General features: G+C 38.4%; 1 protein-coding gene across 6 annotated transcripts in view; it reads left to right on the forward strand.

Annotated features, from left to right (window-relative positions):
- The window catches only part of ubr3 (ubiquitin protein ligase E3 component n-recognin 3), a 362,318-nt gene that overhangs the window by 294,444 nt on the left and 48,182 nt on the right, over positions 1–19,692 (forward strand). For all 6 annotated transcript variants that reach the window (XM_043693674.2, XM_087989039.1, XM_043693675.2 and 3 more), the window contains 2 exons: positions 10,490–10,595; positions 14,354–14,454. In XM_043693674.2, the coding sequence (XP_043549609.1) occupies positions 10,490–10,595; positions 14,354–14,454 (207 nt within the window). The remainder of the gene's footprint in view (positions 1–10,489; positions 10,596–14,353; positions 14,455–19,692) is intronic.

Below are 19,692 nucleotides of genomic sequence, written 5' to 3' on the forward strand. Positions count from 1 at the left end.
TGCGATTCATTATCAAATCCCCAGCTCACTCCCTAGATGAGAGCATTTGTTGCTCTTTTCCTTTTAAATACTTGTAGACAGTCTTACAATCTGTTTTCTGTCTTATACTTCCTGTTTTTGGTCACCTTTTTCTAGTTCTTAAAATCTGACCAGTACTCTGATCTACTACTAACCTTTGCAGGTTTAATCTAACGTTATACTTCATTTTTAGCCATTGATGATGCAGCCTTCTCAGAGTATTTCATTCTCACTGTATCTGCTTGCCAAGTTTAATGATTGTTTTTTAAAAGTCTTTGGATGATTGAATATTTCATCACTAGCAACTTCCTTCACCTCCAAAAGTCTCATTTTCCATCATTTGAGCCTTTAAAAACCATCCAAGATTATGCAATTTATTTCTAACTTTGGGTGCCATGACTGGGCATCAATCTATTATGTATGTCCAGTTGCACATAACATAACGATATGTTCTCAGCCTCTTTTAGATGCCTGCATTTGAAGTTTGTACTTTGAATTATTGTTCCTAGCTTCAAGGCAATATTTTCTATTAGGATTTTCTGATGCAATTAAAAGCCTCTTTGTCTTATGGCAGGGTTTTCTTTCCATCCCAAATGATTTCAAGACCAAGTGACAAGTTTTATATTTCGTTTCAACTATTATTTTAATTGTTAACTACAGTTGAATTGAAACTAGGATGGAAAGATTTAAAAAAAACAAAAATCAGAAGCAAACATTTATAAAGAGAGGGAGATCCATGCACAAATAGGGAAAGACAACGAAAGTAAATTAGAAAATGAGTCAGTAGGTATTATAGTCCTGTACTATTTTAACTGCTTCATGGAAAGGAGCTGGATATAAATTATATTAATTTATCTTCAATTTACGGCTTGTTTTAAAGAGGTTAAATGCAGAAAACAATGCATACTCATTGAGAAATGCATGTGAAAGAATAGGGCTGAATTTGCTTCTCATGTAGAAATGAAGATGAAAAGTTGTATGGCTGGACGGTGTAACTGCTTATTGGCACCGTTCCACCCCGAGCCATTTTCCCAGAAGCAGATTGGGTGTCAGAATGGCTACCTGCCACCAAACAATGTATAATCAATTGAAATAAGTTAATGTTGTCAGAGCTGCAGACTTTCAAAGGCTAGGAGATGAGGCCAGCAGTGTGGAGACAGCTTCCCAGTTGCAGACTGAGGGGTCAGCGCTGCAGACAGATCTTTGATCCACAAAGAAGTAGAACATTGGTGGCACAATGGCTCAGTGGTTAGCACTGGTGCCTCACAGGGGCCCGGGTTCAATTCCAACCTCGGGCAACTGTCTGTGTGGAGTTTGTACCTTCTTCCATGTCTGCGTGGGTTTCCTCCGGGTGCTCCAGTTTCCTCCCACAGTGCAGGTGAGGTGAATTGGCCATGATAAATTGCCCATAATGTTTAGGGATGTGTAGGTTAGGTACATTAGTCAGGGGTAAATGTATGGTAGGGGATTGGGTCTGGGTGGCTTACTGTTCGGAGGGTTGGTGTGGACTTGTTGGTCCCAATGGCCTGTGTTCACTCTGTAGGGATTCTGTGAATTCTATGAATTATCAGGGCAGGGAAGTGGATTAAAGACTACAATCATTTATTTACATAATGGCTGTTATTTTATTGAATGATGGAGCAGAATTAAGGGACCAAGTAGACTACCCCTTTTCCTATTTTTTATATTGAGGCTCTCTCTACCTGCCTGGTTGTCCCCGTGGCTACCGGACAATGCTGATGCTGCAACACTAGGGACAAGGCCTCAATAGCAACGTGGCCTCATAGTGGTGAGGTTGCTTGGGCGAAAATGGGGTCTGGCATGCTTTAAACTCTACAGTTTGAAACATTTCTTTTAATATTAAGAAAGGCTAATTACACAGCTGTTTATCTAACTAAAATGTGTAAGGAAACATATTTTCATACCCAAAGACTTCTAAAACCCAGACTGCACCTTTTCAGCTCATGTGCTTCTAAATGCCGAGTCTTCCCAAAACCAGCCAATGCTTCAAATCTGTCTCCAGCTGGTAAAATGTCTTGTGTAGTGGATGTTGTCTATGTGGATTTTAAGAAAGCACTTGACAATGTACCACATAAAAAGTAAATTAATAAAACTTAAGCCTTATAGAATAGAAGGGCGAGGTGAACGATTAATTAAAAAAAGCATGACTTAAAAGTGGAAAGCAGCAAGTTGTGATAAATAGTGCTTTTAATGTTCCTGAAGGCTCTGTGCTAGGGTCATTTTTTCTTTGCTATGACCTGGATCTTGGAATATAGAGAATTTCAGAATTTCCTCAGGATTTCAAAGTTGGAAGTGTGACGAACTGTAAAGATGATCTGATTCGAAAACACAGAAGTGAGGTGAAACATTTTGTCAGAAGGGATTTAGAAATACAACATAAACCTGTTGGCTTAACTCTGAAAAGTGTGCAGGAACAGCAGGACCTTGGGTGTACATACTTCAAGCTTTGAGGTGCCAGAGTATAGCAAGAGATTGATTCGCAAAGAATATGGGATCTTGGACTTCACAGCATTGAGTACAAAAGCAGAGTAAACTATGCTGAGTCTTTATAAAGCTTTGGTTAGGCCTCAATTAGAGCATTGTCTCCAGTTCTGGTTACCACCTTTAGGAAAGGTGTGAAGATTCTTGAGATGCTGCAAAGATTGAGCAGAACAGTTGAAGGAAATCAGGATATTAGTCCTGAGGTTTTGATGGAAAAGCTGATTATTCTCCTTGGAGCCAAGGAGATTAAGGGAAGATTTGATAGAAACACAGGATTATGACAAACTTCGATAAGATAACAAGAAAGCCTTTCCAGTAGTTGATCTTAGAAATAATATTAAGACTAGGCAAGAAATGCAGAAGGAATATGAAGAAGATTTATTTTTAACACAGTGAGTGAGAATAATAAGGATGCAGAATGATGCAAAAAGAAGTTGGATGGGCACTTGAAAGGAATAAACTTTAAAGGCTGTGGGGACCAAAATGAAGTGGGATTGACTGGATGGGATGAATGACTTTTTCCTGTGCCATAGTGTCTCTCTGACCTTTTCTTGGATTTTAAAAATACAAAAATTAAAATGAATCGCATGTATAAGTTCAAGAGGAGGACTTCTTTATTGGGAATAAGTAGGGCTTCAGTCAGGCCATTTCCCAAGGCTGTCACCAGCCTTCCTAGCCTCCCTCATCCTTGTGTCCCCACAACTTCATTTACAATCTTAATGTTCTGAAATTTTGGGTACAACTCCCTAGGGAAAATTTCTAACCTTCAAACTGTCTAATCTTGAACTTTTGCAATGGGCTAAATAATGCAGGTTGAAACTCTAAGAACTAAGCTAGTTCTTTGTTAAATAAAATCATTAAAATATATGCAGTGATTGTTTTTCTTTTTGATGTGAGTCTATGTTAATCTGTGTTGACTCCTGCTCCCAAATGTCTTTCTCTTGCATACCATTCTTTGGACTTTTCAAATTGATTTTTCTCTCAAATCTGACCAGTGCCTTGTGAAATTATAAAATTGACTCTTTCCGTCTCCAAGGTTTTCAGAATGACTTTTCAATTCAAGATGTTCCAGAACTCTTGTTGACATTTATCTATTTCAAATAGATCATTGAACAATTAAAAAGCACTATCCTCTTGAGCAAAATTGTACTTATAGCAGTAGTAAGGATTACTTTACTTTCTGGACTATAACTGACAAAATTTGTAACATTGTCCCAAAATAAATTTGGTATACTTTGTGCTGTTTTTGTGCAATAACTGGGCAAAGGAACAGCTATGCAACCAATACTTGACTATATGTGTTTCAATTGGCAATTCATGGCAAAGGAAACCTTCTGAGTACTACCATTCAACTGGCCAATCATTATTCTTAAATTGGTGAAGTATTCTGAGAAGGCACTGAAACAAACAGCATGTGTATAATAATGCCATAATTGATTGAGCAGCCTATGTTCTGAAGTGTTTAGCCATCAAACAAAAACCTGCTTGTTGATGTTTGGTTCCAAATTCACCAGAGCTTTCAACTACTCTCTCACTTGATTTAAGTGTAAATCCATTACGACACATAGGCAGTATTTGGCTAGAAAGTGACTTCAAGGAACCCCAGCACCTAAAGAGGAAAATGTGCATCTGAAATCGATTGCTGCAGCAGGCGTTTCCCAGCAGTATCCTTAGCCTTGTCATTTTCAGCTGTTTGATCAATGATTTTCTCATTGGGGCTGGTTGCTAAAGATTGTGCTCTGTTTCAATCCTTTTGCAATGCTGAATGTTACCCCTGCCAGACCGCAACCTGTATGTTGGGTGGTAGATAATTTTGCATCACAGGTGATTGCCAGGTCATTGCCATTCTCATGAGAAACAATCAAATCACATTCTGCTTGCTTCAAGGCAGCATTATTATTGTGTCCTCAACATCAATAAATATTCTGAAGGTTTAACTCAACCAGTCACATTGTCTAAGTTGAAAAGGGAGGACATCTTCAGTGAGTGATTTATTTCCTGACCTCCAATAGTATTATAAAGAAAGATTGTGAGCAGTAGGATGGATTGTGATGATAATCAAAATTCAAGAAACAAGATATCATGGACATACGGCTGCATTGTACCCAATAGGATAAATTGTAGTAATTCATTAAATTTGGCTCGATTAAACTAGATAGTTTCACAAGATCTAATACTAAAGCCAAGTTGCAAGATTGTGCACACATCCTGACTTACTTATACATTGTCTATCCTTAACTATGACTGTTCTGAAACCCCTACTTGACGTGATCATGAGAGTCAAATGTATAATGTCATAATAGATTAAAACTGTTGCAGCTCTTCTACAGTACACTGTCAGGCAAGATAGATCTCAGAGTTACACAGAATAGAAAAAGGCCCTTCAGGCCGCCATGGCTATGCCACCCAACAAACATCAAACGACGCTAATCCCATTTGCCTGCGCTTGGTCTAAAACCTACCATGCCCTATCATTTCAAGTACTCAATACCATGCTTCTTAAATATTGCAAGTATCTGGCTCCACCACCTCTCAGGCAGCATGTTCCATATTTCTACCAACATCTGGGTGAAAAAAATCTTTCTCAGATCTCCTGTAAACTACTTGTTCCTCACCTTAAAACTATGCCCTCCCTCTGATTAGACACACCTGCCATGGAGAAGAGATTCTCATGATCTACTCTTTCTATACCCCTCATAATTTTGTAAATCAGAATCAGATTCCTCCCACAACCCTCCTCTGCTCCAAGGAAGACAACTGAGCCCATCCAGTCTCTCCTCATAACTGAGACTTTTCATCCAAGGCAATATCCTGATGAATCTCCTCTGCACCATTTCAGTGCAGTCATGTCCCTCTAATGGAGTGGCAACCTGAACTAGGCATAGTATTCCATCTGTGACCTAACAAACATTTTACAAAGTTGTAACAAGACTTCCTTGCTCAATGTTCTATTCCCTGGCTAATTAAAGCCAATATCCCACATCCTCACTTCATCATCTTGTTTACCTGTGCTGACACATTCAGGGATCTATGGGCTTATACACCAAGGTCTCTTTGTTCCTCAGTACTCTCAAGGGACTTACCATTCATTGTGTATGTCCTTCCCTTATTAGATCTCCTAAAATACATTACCTTGAACTTAACATGATTAAATTCCATTTGCCATAACTTAACAGCTGGTCATATCTGATTGTTGCCCGAGACCCCTCTCCTCACAATCAACAACACCAGCAATTTTCGTTTCATCTGCAGATTTACTAATTATATACTCACATATATATTCTACATGCATATCCAAGTCACTAATGGCAATAACCAACAGCAAGGGTCAGTATACTGAACCCCCTCCTTCCTTCAGCCAACTCGCGGCAATTGCAACAATGTCATATTCCCACACGCTGATCAATGCTCTAAGTTCATCGACCTTTCCTACATCAGATTTATATTGCATTAATATTAAGCTTAAGGAGTTAAATTATGAGTACTTATTTAAATGGTTGATGGATTACCTAACCAAGTTTTTGAAAGCTGTGGCATTAAGTTAGGTCAGTATAGGAAACATGTTTCCTGTGGGGTTGAAGGAATTAAATAACATTAAAGCTAGTTGAGAAAAGCTTTGCTGGAAAAGCAAAGCAGGTCAGGCAGTGCTCACATTCAGCAGGTAATAGGGCAGGGAAATGGACTGTTGTCCTTTATTTCAAAGAGAATAAAGTAAAAATAGGGAGGTCTTGCTAAAACTATACAGGGCAGTAGTCAAACAACAAATGGAATGCCGAGAAAACTTTGGGCCCTTTATCCCAGGCAGTCCAGAGAAGGTTCACTAGGTTTATCCTGGGTCTGGAAGGACTTTCTTATGAGGGATGGTTGAGTAGGTTGGGCCCATACTCATTGAAGTTTAGAGGAATGAGAGGGGATCTTATTGAAGCATTTAAGATTCTTAGGGTAGATGTTGAAAGATTGTTTCCCTAGTGGGAGAGTCTAGGACCAGAGGGCATAATATCAGAATAAGACATCACCCATTTAGGACTGAAATGAGGAAGAATTTATTGTTGATGTGCTGACGGTAGTTAATCTATGGAATTCTTTACCAGTAAGGACTGCCCATGCTGGGTTATTAAGTATATTCATGACTGAGAATCAGATTTTGAGTCAGTACGGTAATGGTTTTAGGTGAGAGGTAGCAGATTTAAATACTTCTGTCAAAGTCGTGAAATTGTTGAAATTCACTATCACAGAGGATAGTGGATGCTGGGACATTGAATAAATTTAAGAAGGATAGGTAGATTTTAATTTTAACAGTTTAATATGGAGAATGGGCAGGAAAGTGGAGTTGAGGCCAGGATGTGGTCAACCATGATCACATTGAATGGTGGAGAAGGCTCAAGGGAATAAATTGCCTACTCTTGCTCCTAGTTCTTGCATTTCTTGTCAAGGGTTATGAGAAAAAAGACATAAGAGGAGTTGAGGCTTACCAAACAAGTCATGATCTTATTGAATAGAGGAGAAGACATGATTGCCTGAATGGTCTACTTCTTTTCCTACACCTGATTGTCTTGTTGGCCTGTACAACTCAGAAGTACAAGGACAACAGATTTTTTTAAATTCAATCATGGGATGAGGACTAGCATTGATTGTCCATCTCCAGTTGTCCTTGAGTGGGTGATAGTGAACTACCTCTGAATTGCTACAGTCCATGTTCTGTAGATAGACCAAAATGCCATTAGGGAGGGAGTTCAAAGGAGGGACTCTAAAAATAAAGCTTGCTAAAAGTATACAAGGCAGTTGTTGTACCAGCTAGGATACCAGTCAAACCAGTCAGCTAGCTGGAATATTGTGAATATTTTTGGACCCTTTACGTCTAAGGGATTGAATGTAGCTTGGAGGGGAACTTGGAGGGTGTCGCAAGTATCTGTTGCTCTTAAAGATGGGACTGATTATGGGTTTAGAAGATACTGGCAAAGATGCATTGTTGCTTCGGAATACCATCTCCAAGCCACACTTGGAAGTATATCGCTGTGTCTTCACTACCACTAGGTCAATATCCTGGAACCACTTCCTAACAGCCCTTTGGGTGGCAGCAGTTAAAGAAGGCAGCTCACCACCAACAATCTGCTTCAGAGTAATTAGGAATGGACAAATAAATACCCACATCCCATGAATGGACAGAAAAATGAAAAACAAAATTGGCTTGAAACATCTGAGTAGCATAGATGTTGCTGCAGTGGACAGAGATTCAACCAACCTGATGCTACATACTACTTCTGTATCTTCCAAATACATCTGTCAAAGAAATGTGCAACAGAGTGTTGTACTGGTTACTCCATTAGCAGAGTAAGGGTTACAGGGGATGTTTCATCTCTTGTTTAAACTATTGTATTCACATAAAATAAAAGAACATTTTTAAGTTTGATAACTTTAGTTCATGAAGATTGCATGCAACATTTTTGAATTGGATGATAGAGCTGAAATATTTTGAAACAACGCTGGAATTCTGCTCAAGGATTTTCTCAACTGATTGTAGTAATTTCAGAAAGTTGGTTGAAATAATGTTTACCCATCCCTAAGGTTTCTGTCTAAGATTTGGCAGCTGATTGAGATACCCTTAGTGGAAATTCCTGATATGGCTATCAACTAATTATGGTATTGACTTAAAATACAATTGTGAATTACGTGATCAAATGTTCAACTCAGATTTTGCATTGTTCGCTTACCCTTTGAATCCATCTTAATACTTTACGATACAATCACTTTATGTTTACATTTGAATAACATGCAATAGAACGTGAAAGCCAATCAACTATTTTGTGTATTATGTGAAACACTACTTAATCTTTAGTTGCAAATTATTTCCCTCTGCTGTTGCAACAATTTGCAGCTGCTAACTTATGTCTGTGCAATGCTATGTCCTGTCCTATAAATATAATATCTGCTTTTCGGATTTCAATTGGGATGGGTCTCCTCCGTTTGTACAAATTTTAACTAGTAGACTGTACTGATTTTGTTCAATTTAAATAAGTAAACTTAAAAGTAGTTAGCATAGACAGAGGAGTTTCCAAATGGTTTGACAGGCTTAAAAGTAAATAAACCTCCAGGGCCAGATGAAATTCATCCCAGGCTGTTAAATGAGCCAAGGGAAGAAATAACATGGGCATTAGCAATAATTTTCAATTCCTCCTTGGCCACAGGAGAGGTGTCAGAGAACTGGAAGATAACCAATGTGCTACTATTATTCGAGATGGGAGCAAGCAATAAGTCAGGAAACTACAGACTAGTCAATCTAATTTTAATAGTGTGGAAACTATTGGAAGCGATTCTGAGGGACAGAATTAATTTGCATTTGGAGAGGCAGGGATTAATCAAAAATAGCATGGTTTTGTCTAACCAACTTGATTGATGTTGTAACCAAGTGTGTAGATGACTGCAATGCATTCAACATTGTCTACTTGGACTTCAGCAATGCTTTTGATCAGGTCCCATGTAAGAGATTGATAACATGAAGTTCAAGGAAATTTGGCAAATTAGATACAGAATTGGCTGACTGATACGAGGCAGAAGGTGATGGTTGAGGGGTGTTTTTGTGACTGGAAACTCACTCTCCTCTGGAGACGCAGAGATCAATATTAGGGCTGTTGTTGTTTGTAGCAAATATAAAAAATTGACAAATTGAATGTAGGAGGGTTGTTCACTAAGTTTGTGAATGATATGAAGATTGGTGGGGTGATAAATAATTTAGAGGATAGCCTTAGATTACATGAAGATGTAGATAGACTGATCAGTGGTAAATGGAATTCTATCTGCATAAGTGTGAGATGATGCACTTGGGCAGGACAAACCAGGCAAGGCAATCATATATGATTAATGGTTGGACCCTGAGAAACACTCAGGGAGGATGTTGGTATGCATGTCCACCGATCTCTTCAGGTAGTGAACAGGTAGATCAAGTGGTTAAGAAGGCACATGGGATACTTGCCTTTCTTAGATGAGGCATCGGACTTAAGGGGAGAAAGGTTATGCTGAAACTGTATAAAACGTTTGTTAGGCCACAACTATTGTGTACAGTTCTGGAATCCACATTATAACAAAGTATGATTGCACTGGAGAGGGTGCAGAGGAGATTCACTAGGCTGGGCTGGAGAATTTCAGTTATGAAGAGGGATTGAATAGACAGGTTGTCCAAGGAGCAGAGGAAACTGAAGGGGTACATGATTGAGATGTATAAAATTATGAGGGGTGGACACCGGAACAAACTTACCTCCTTGGTGGAGGGATCAATGATCGGGTGTATAGATTTAAGGTAAAGAATAGGAGGTCGAGGGGAGAAATAAGGAAAATATTTTTCACCCAGAGGTTGATGAGAATCTGAAACTCACTTCCTGTAAGGGTAGCAGAAGTAGAAACATTTAAGAAATATTTAGATGTACACTTTTGATGTACACTTGTTTCTCGACACAGTTTTGTCTCACAGCATCATAGTTGGTATAGCATTAATTCTAACCAGTTTGAGATTTTCATGACTGCATACGCAGTAATTTTCTTAATACTAAGGGAAGACGTTTCTATAGTAGAAAACCCTGATGACATTTTCCATTTTCCCTGGGCCAAGTAGTGCTGGAAAATGGAATTGGAAGAATTAGGAGGTTGTTTTAACTGGCACAGCCTCAATGGTCCAAATAGCCTTTTTCAGTGCTGTAGACCTATATGACTCAGATTAATTTGTGTAAGTTTGTTTAATGATAAGATTTATACTCATTAAATACAATTGGAAAACTAACTATTACTGCAACCAATAGTAATGAAACAGTAAATACAGAAAATCCCCACAAATTGATGTTTATCTGCTAATTGAAAGGACTTTGTACATAAATAAAACTTTTGCAGGATAAAAAATAATTCCTTATTTGAGAATATGTAGAATTTTGGATCATAGAATATTGTATTATAGCATTAATAATTCTTTTTTGTATTTTAGATCAGTTGTTGCATGTGTTAGCCATGCACATGCGCCTTTTTAGAATTGATTCTGCTTATAATCCCTGGACACGACTTACACGACTGACACAGGTTATGGATTATGGGTAAGTCCTAAATTTACAATTTTCTTCTATTTTGCCCAGTTACAACAAAATAAATAGATTAATTCCTCAGGGTGTTTCTCTGCACAGTTTTGTTCAATGGCATCATAGTTAGAAGCATATTCTGACGAGAGATTCGTAGAATCCCTACAGTGTGGAAACAGACCCGTCAGCCCAACAAGTCCACACTGACCCTCTGAAGAGTAACCCACCCAGACCTAGTCCCCTACCCTAAATTTTCCCATGATTAATGCACCTAACCTACACATCCCTGGGCACTATGGGACAATGTAGCATGTCTAATCCACCCTAAGCTGCACATCCCTGGACACTATGGGTAGTTTAGCATGGCCAATCCACCCTAACCTGCACATCCCTGAGCACAATGCGTAATTTAGCATGGCCAATCCACCCTAATCGACACATCTCTGAACCCTACAGGTAATTTAGCATGGCCAATCCACTCTACCCTACACATCCCTGAACCCTATGGGTAATTTAGCATGGCCAATCCACTCTGACCTGCACATCCCTGAACACGATAGGGCGATTTAGCATGGCTAATCCACCCTAACCTACACATCCCTGGGCACTATGGGTAATTTAGCATGGCCAATCCACCCTAACCTACACATCCCTGAACATGATGGGCGATTTTGCATGGCCAATCCACCTTAACCTGTACATCTTTGGACTGTGGAATGAAACCGGAGCACCCGGAGGAAACCCACATAGACATGGGGAGAATGTGCAAACTCCACACAGACAGACGCCAGAGGCGGGAATCGAATCCGGGTCCCTGGCGCCGTGAGGCAACGGTGCTAACCACTGAGCCACCGCGCCACTCCTATTGTCTGCCGGACTGCCCCAGGAGAAAGTAACCATTCCCTGCACCCCCGACCCGTGACACTCACCTTCTCCCGCTCCTCGAACATCCAGAAGAAGGGGGTTACAACACCAATATCCAGCGCGTGGGTGGTGACAGCCATGATGTGGTTTAAAATCAGAGTGAGCTCACCGAAAAGGACTCTGATCCACTGTTTTAGATTTTCTTGTTTGCACACATAGTAATTTTCTCAACACCAAGGGAAGGCATTTCTACAGTGGCAAACCCTCATGATATCTTCCATGTTCTCTTCCTAAATCTAATAAATGACCAGTCAATCTCCCATGCCATTAACCGTGGTAACTCAGAATATAGTTAGACATTTATCCGTCTCTGATGTATACGTATGGCTACTTCTTCCCACCTCTTATTTCTAGAACTCTCTCCCCCTCACCTCTCCAATCTCTTGCCTTCATTAACACTTCCCTAATTCCACGCTCTCGCCTCTCTTATCTCTACCCCACTCTATTCTATCTATATCTATTATCTCCCTGATCAAAAGGGTCTCCCTTCTCTCCCCCAAACTAAATTACAGTAAATGTATTGTTTGAAATTGGTAAAGAACTATGAACAAGATAAAGCCAAACCAAGTGAAGGATTAAATACTTCCTTTATCTGGAAGAAGGTGAGCAGTGCAGATGCTGAAGATTACAGTTGAGAGTGTGATGCTGGGAAAACACAGCCGGTCAGGGCGGCATCTGAGGAGCAGGAGAATCAACGTTTCGGATATAAGCCCTTCATCAGAATTCCTGACGGAGGATGCTGCCTGACCGGCTGTGCTTTTCTAGCACCACGCTCTTCAACTACTTCCTTTATCTAACAAGCAAATTGGTAGGCCTTTGAGAGGATGTCACATTGGAGGCTACTAAATAGGAGGTGAGTTCATGGCGTTAGAGGCAAAATACTGGCATGGAAAGAGGATTAACTGACTGGCAGATGGGGTCAAAAGGGTCTTTCTCAGGATGGCAGCCAATGACTAGTGGAGATCGCAGGGGTCAGCGTTGGGACCATACCTATACACTAACGAACTGGATGAGAAACTGTAGGTATGGTTACTAAGTTTGCAGGTGGCATAAAGATAGGTGGAAGGGCAGTTAGTGTTGAGGAAACTCATCTCCCTTCTTCTCTCTGTCTTTTGTCTCACTCTCGCTCCCCGCCCCCCGCATCTCCCTTCTGTCTGTCTCTGTCTCTCATCGGTCTTCTCTCCCTTGTCCCCATTCTCTCTCTCTTTTGCACTGTCTTTTGTCTCCTTTTCTCGTTTCCTTGAAATTCCCTTTTGCCATTAGCTGTTACTCCCAGACAGCACTATAAAAGATATCTGGAAGGAGATGCAGCCAAGAAAAAAGAATGCTAGAGCAGAAGGGAAAAATGGAGAGGCTAGACGATAGAAGTGCAAAGCTGGAAAAAAGAGGTGTTTCAAATTGAGGTAGATATCAAAGCACTGAAACCTGATACAGATTTAGAAAGCAGAATTTTTAGAATACCAAATACTTGACCTGACACACCAAATCAAACACGTGACTTCACTTGAAGAGAAGTTAAGCCTTGCAGAATATTGAGAAGCAGATTGTGCAGAAGGTGAAAGAACACAAACATGCTGATTGTGCAAAACACACACAATGCCTCTCCAGATGTAGTAGAGCAAGATTGTTTGTCTGTTTATGAAAGTAAAGTCGAACAGAATTTGATGTGTTTTTATGGCAGATCTTTGTTGCTTTTTACTTTTCTTTTACAAGTAAATAGACTTTTGACACCATAAGCACGTTTTGTGGAACAAAAAGAATTCTATAAAACGGTATGGATTTGTGTGAAATTAAGGTTATTGAATAACTGACACAAAATGTAACTCAACAATGTTTATGAAAAACTACAAATATCAGAGTTTGAATTGTTTTTTATGGGGGAAAAATATTCATAATATAGTTTAAATTGGTCATGGAAAAGTCATGAAATTTTGAATTTTATTAAAGGTGCATGATTTTCTCCCTATAACTCCAGATTCATGCCTCTCTGTTCCCTATTCTTCTTGTGATCCCATGCCATGCCTATGGTAGCCACCTGCCTGTCCCCATATCTCTTGCAACCGTTTCACCACATGGACCCTTTGCATCCTACCCCCCTGCAATTCCTAACCTCTTTCTTTTCAATCTCATTTTCCCCCTCTGTTCTGCCACCTTTTCCCCTACATCTTCCTCTCCTAATGAAACTTAGCTGGTTTATATCAAATATGTTGATGACAGGTTGTTGCCAGGGCACGATCAGTGGTTTGATATGCTGAGCATTTTTCGACCTCAATTTTTCTGAACCTGGTCAAAAAAAAATTTCATAACCATTTTGCCACTTCCAAAGTGGTAAGATCTTAGATGCTTAAGCTGGTTTGTGGTGCCAACTGCTCAATCAATTAAGCCACTTGCTAATTTTACTAATTTGGGAGTTCATCGGTAACTGAAATCTGATACAATCTTAACATTCGTGTGTAGATTTTGATAACTAATGAAGGGTTTTTAAATTCCATTGATAACTCAGCAGGAGAGCAAGTATCGTTCAACATTTGCAACATGTTATTTTGAAGTGTGGTAAAGGGCTTTATTTAGTAATTGTATCTAAATCAGAAATTATTGTGAAGTTATCACGTTTGTGGGCTACTTTGTTTTCTTGAGTTTGCCTTTCACGTGGGAAATGATTTCTTTCAATCTCAGGTGAACTGCATAATGGAATTAATTTCAAACAGATGAAATCTGGATGAATTCTGAAAAATACAATAACTAGGCAATGAGTGTTGAGATTCACAATGGAAACACAAAATGTATCAGTTTGCATAAAACAACTTTTCAACCAACTGTCTTTTGTGTAACTCTTTAATTTCTGCTTTCAGAATATGTGATGATGAGAAACCAGAGGTACCATTATTGTACCGGGATGTTTCATCTCTCTTGCTCATCCTTGTTTTAACTATGCCACAAGAATTACACAAGGGTAGGTTTACTTTTTATATCTTTTGAGGTTTTGCATAGAGCCTTTCAGTGGACATTTTTGTAAGGCCAGATAGACTGTCATCAAATCTTCAGTGTAACAATCAACTAGAGCATGCTTTCATGTAGCAAATTAATGACACTTTATCTACATGCACAACTCTGCACTGAAAAGATTTTTAGTAGGAGCTTGGCATACTTATCAGTATCGTCTATTCCTTTACCTTGTTATCAGCTTGCTAATACAAAGAGGACACGAGGCATAGAAAGCTGTTTTTTTTTATTTGTGAAATAATGTCCTTTCAATGACCTTCAGCTGTTAACAGTACTGTGATCTGAGTGATCCTTCAATCTTAGCTCAGTGCCTGAGGGATAAAGATAGCAATTTACATTGAATTTTAGCAGTCACAATTGCAGCAATCATGTATAATAAGAGACTGTACACAAAAAATGATAATTACAGTAGTGCTTACTGGATGCGACATGTAATGTCAACACACAGCCTGAGGCTGAGAAGAATGTGTGATGAATACCAACTCACAAAGGTCTTTGGTTATAGTTATCAAATCCAAAAGAATCTATTCAGTTTATTTTAAACAGTAAACTAAAATTGGAAACTCCCATGGATAAAAATTAGTTGCTAATTTGAAAGAAATCTGTTACATATGTTGAATTTGCATGTGGGTATGTATTGAATAAAATTGTACCATGTGAATGAAATCATCAAATATTTGGCTTATTTGGAAATAAAGATCAGCATTTGGCAGAAGAGAACTCGGCCATTCTTTTTCCGCTTATTGGGACCATGGGAGTCACGTTGTCTTGCTCGCAGATGGATGAGAATTGGTAGATTTTTTTCAATCCTGCATTGATTAAGCCAAAGTGAATGCTGTTTCAGTGCTCATTCAGTGAAAGAAAATTGATCTGATCTCATCTCATCACAAAGCATCACAGCTGCAAATTGAGTGTTTTATTTGAGAAAGGACTCCTTGATGGAGGTCAGAACATTTGTTGGCACTAAAACATGAATGTTGATGGGGGGTGAGTAGCTGGAGAGGTGAAAAATGGGAGAAGAATCAAATGAGTAAACAAAAAAAGCCTTGGCAACAACTGTCTGCAGACATGCTGTATGCCTAACTGCACTTTTTGTGTAACCTATAATAACTGTAGATGTACTGTCATCAGAATCAGGTGATACTCACTTAGTACAATGTTTGAAGTATGGTTGCTGGAGAAAAGTCAGTGAAATAAAACTCACAGCTTCACTTGACCTTTGGCTCAACTCAAAAAAGGAAACACAAAGTCCAGCTACAGATCCAAAGGTCTGGCACGTAAGATTAAAAAGTTTAAATAATTGGAGGACGACTTTTAGGATATATTATCTTGGAAGGGAAACCTAAATGAACCAGGTGAACTTCATTGAAAATAAAATTTTGAAAATCTTTTGATATCATGACACTGTATTTGTACATTTGTAAATATCTAGTTAGTTGTGTTGATTAGCTTTATACTTAAACTCTTCATTCCGATTAAAACGTTATCTTACAGGAGAGTGAATGTTGGTACTGTTAAGCTACATCAAGCATTTTTTAGTGGAAAGTGATAAGAGAAGAATTTACATTTTTAAAGATCTTCCAAGACCTCATGATACCTTGAAGCATTTAATGGGCGGTGAAGCAGATTTGGAAGTGTAGCTGCTCTTCTAATGTAGGAAATGTGATTACCAATTTGTGTAAAATAAAAAGCCCACAAACAGCAGTATAATAATCAGTTTTTATGTAATTAATTGAGGGATACTTATTAGCCTGGACATTGGGAATGAGCCCTAGCACTTTTTTGAAATAATGCCATGGGATCTTTTATGTTCACCCAAGAAACCTGTTGGACTTTAGGTCTACATCTCAGCTAAAAGATGAGTATATTTATATACTAACGTATGCTTTGCATTGCAGGGGCATTGTTTCTCATAGGCATTTTACATTTATATTTATGCATGTTCGGCAAGTCCCTGTTACTGCAAAGCTTCTGTCTTTTGCTGAGTATTGTTACACTTAGTTGTTTTGAGACTTTAATTTTTTGTATGAACTTCAGAATTGATCAAAGTTTGGGATGCCAAATAGAAATGGAACTTTATTTGGTGTTCACAATTCAGAGACAGATAAAAACTTTCTCTTCTCACATTGTATATTGCCCTAATTTCAAAGAACAGTCCCAATTATTCTGATATAACACTAATTTTGGAAAACAACTAGTGTTCTGACTTTTCAGGATGAGATTTTCAGTTCTGTACTACATTATTAGTACTTTATACCATTAGATAATGTCCACTATCGGAGTTGATTTTGTTCAGGACACTGTCAGCTGAGAAAAAGTGGACATATTCATCCAGTCAGTCCAAAATGAATTTGATTGGAAGTGAAAAGGGCTGTATACTTAATCCCTCACTTAAAAAAAATATGGTTTTAATTAGCTGTGAACAGATACTAATTGAAGTTAAAATATTGTAAGCAAAAATAAAATACAGAAGGATTAAAAAGTATGTCCTATTAAAGTAATAAACTAATTTTTTAAAAAGTGAAATAATAAAAAGATTTGTGCAATGAATTTTCCAAATATTTAGTTATATCTTCTCTTTCCCGCACTTACGTATGAGTTTTACGTGATACGATTTTTTTTCTTTTATAATTATTGGTATAAATCTTTGCAAAATATTTATTTGTTCATTTCGGGTGTTAGTACAGCATCCAGTTGTGCAGATTACAAGATTCGATGACACGTGAATAAAATATATACCAACAGATCCAGCAACAAATAGTGATCTCTATGTGGAGATAAAACAAGTAGGGTAACTCTGGAAACATGAATGCAGGCATATACAGATACTTTGTTATGGTAGTGTTTTATATAAGGAAAAAAATAATATTGGTTAGGTCCTAAAAAATATTTTTTTAAGGAGGGTTACAAGAGCTGCAGCATCTCAGTTATGCTATGCTAAAATCAACATAAAAAAATTAGTGTATACTTTTTATGTTTCTTATATAATTCGAAGGATATCACAGGATGTATGGACACCACCTCTGGAGCAAGTTTCAGAAAATACGTTTGGAGGCAATGAAGTATGAACAGGCTAAGTCACTTCAAAATCTGTGACCTTGTTGCCATGGTGATGTCACACTGGCACATACCCATACTGTGTCTCCAACATAATGGAGTGTGCTACAGATTTTGGAATGCAGTAAGGTTGCTCCATTGAACATGACCTGTTGAGCTAGATAATATTTGGCTGATAGAAACAATGTTAAATACAACTAGCTATCAGAGGGATATAATGCCTATGTTAAAGTTCACGTTTGTAATTTTCCTTTGTGATAGAAATGCGTTGTCCTTTCCATTACCTGATTTAGAAGGTTGACATTCCTGGGTATTTTGTCTGGTTTGAAGGTGGAGGAGCATAGTGTTTTGATAACTTCAGCATTATTGCATTTAATAACATGTTTCAGCATTTCAATAATTAAGTTGGTCTCACCACCTTCTGGGAAGTGCATTACAGCATTTCCCCATGAAACATCACTTGGAAACCATTTTTAATTTATGGTAATCATGTAAACTCTTAATTAAATGCTTATTCTGCTATTCAATTTATATTTTCATAATGAATTTCTCTGCTTGTTAAAGCGAGTGACATGCCTGATTTATCTAAGAGTGACATTTCCACTTCTGTTGTTTGTTGCTGGCATTGAATTTTCTTGGATCATGCATGAAGTAAAATTGTTTCATCTGATCAGTAATGGGTCTAGAACTTAACCTGAGAAAAGCATTCCTCCGATTCTCTGTCTTTCCTCACATTTTCTCTGGCCATTTCCCATACTAGCCAAACTAATGGCCTATCTAAAATTACTAGATTGACAATAATTTTTTGTTGGGAATTTCTCTAAAAGAAATGGATGACTGGTTTGTCATTTGAGGAATCTGGGTCTACACTCACTAGAATTTAGAAGAACGAAATATACACATAAATGCTGTCTTCAGCTTAGTATAACTGAGATGCTAGTGTCAGCTGTTGTGCCCTTCTTTAGGAAAATATTTTTTAGGACCTGACCATTATTATATTTTCCAGTATAGTGGCTCAGTGGTTAGTACTGCTACTTCACAGCGCCAGGTACCCAGGTTCAATTCCAGCCTCATTTGCTCTGGCTCCTGTTCACTATGATTTTATGTCTGTGTGGAGTTTGCAAATTCTCCATGTGTCTGCCTGGGTTTCCTCCAGGTGCTCCAGTTTTCTCTCTCAGTCCAAAGATGTGCAGGTTAGGTGAATTGGCCAAGCTAAAATTGCCAATAGTGTTCAGGGATGTGTAGGCTGGTTCATTAGTCAGATAAATGGAGAGTAATAGCGATAGGGGAATGGGTCTGGGAGGGATACTCTTTGGTGCGTCGATATGGACTTGGGCCTAATGGCCTCTTTCCACACTGTCTGGATTCTATGATTCTATGATATAAAGCATTACCAGAACAAAGTATCTGTATATGCTTGCATTCATGTTTCCAGGGTTGCTCAACTTGACATGAGGGACAGTCTGGAGACAGGTGTTATATTTTCCTGGCTAAGGGTCCAGAACAAGGGTCTTAGAATATGCAGTAGCCTATTTTGGACTGAGATGAGGAGAATTTTTTTCTCTCAGAAAGCAATAAACCTGTTGAATTCTTTACCACAGAAGGCTATGGAGGTGAAATAACTAAATATATTTTAAAAAGAAATAGATTTCTAGAGTCTAAAGATATTGAGAGGGGATATGAGGAGCAATGGGAGTATGATGTTGAGGTATAGGATCAGCCATGATCATGGTGAAGCGCAGAGTGGGCTCAATGGGCTGAACATCTGCTCTGGCTCCTGTTTTCTGTTTTTATGTAGCAGGCAAAAGTGTGTCTCTTCACCAGCCATGCTTAAATTTGGTGAAAAAATATTCTAATTAAAGTTTTATTTTGCAAGCCTGATGACTCCTCATTCATGAATATTACCTAGCTGGCAGTTGAATAACTGAATTTTATCTGTACTTATTAATGTTTTTTGTCATGATTTATGAGATGTCTTTTTTGATTAGATTAGATTAAATTACTTACAGTGTGGAAACAAGCCCTTCAGCCCAACAAGTCCACACCGACCCGGTTGGCTTTAAAATGATCTCTTTTGAGTGCAGAGAAATGCTATACCAGATTAGTGACTAATATTGCTCTCACAGGAAAT

The sequence above is a fragment of the Chiloscyllium plagiosum genome, unplaced genomic scaffold (assembly GCF_037043375.1).
Source record: "Chiloscyllium plagiosum isolate Xiang-an unplaced genomic scaffold, Cpla_swu_hap1 HiC_scaffold_7, whole genome shotgun sequence".
Classification (NCBI taxonomy): domain Eukaryota; kingdom Metazoa; phylum Chordata; class Chondrichthyes; order Orectolobiformes; family Hemiscylliidae; genus Chiloscyllium; species Chiloscyllium plagiosum.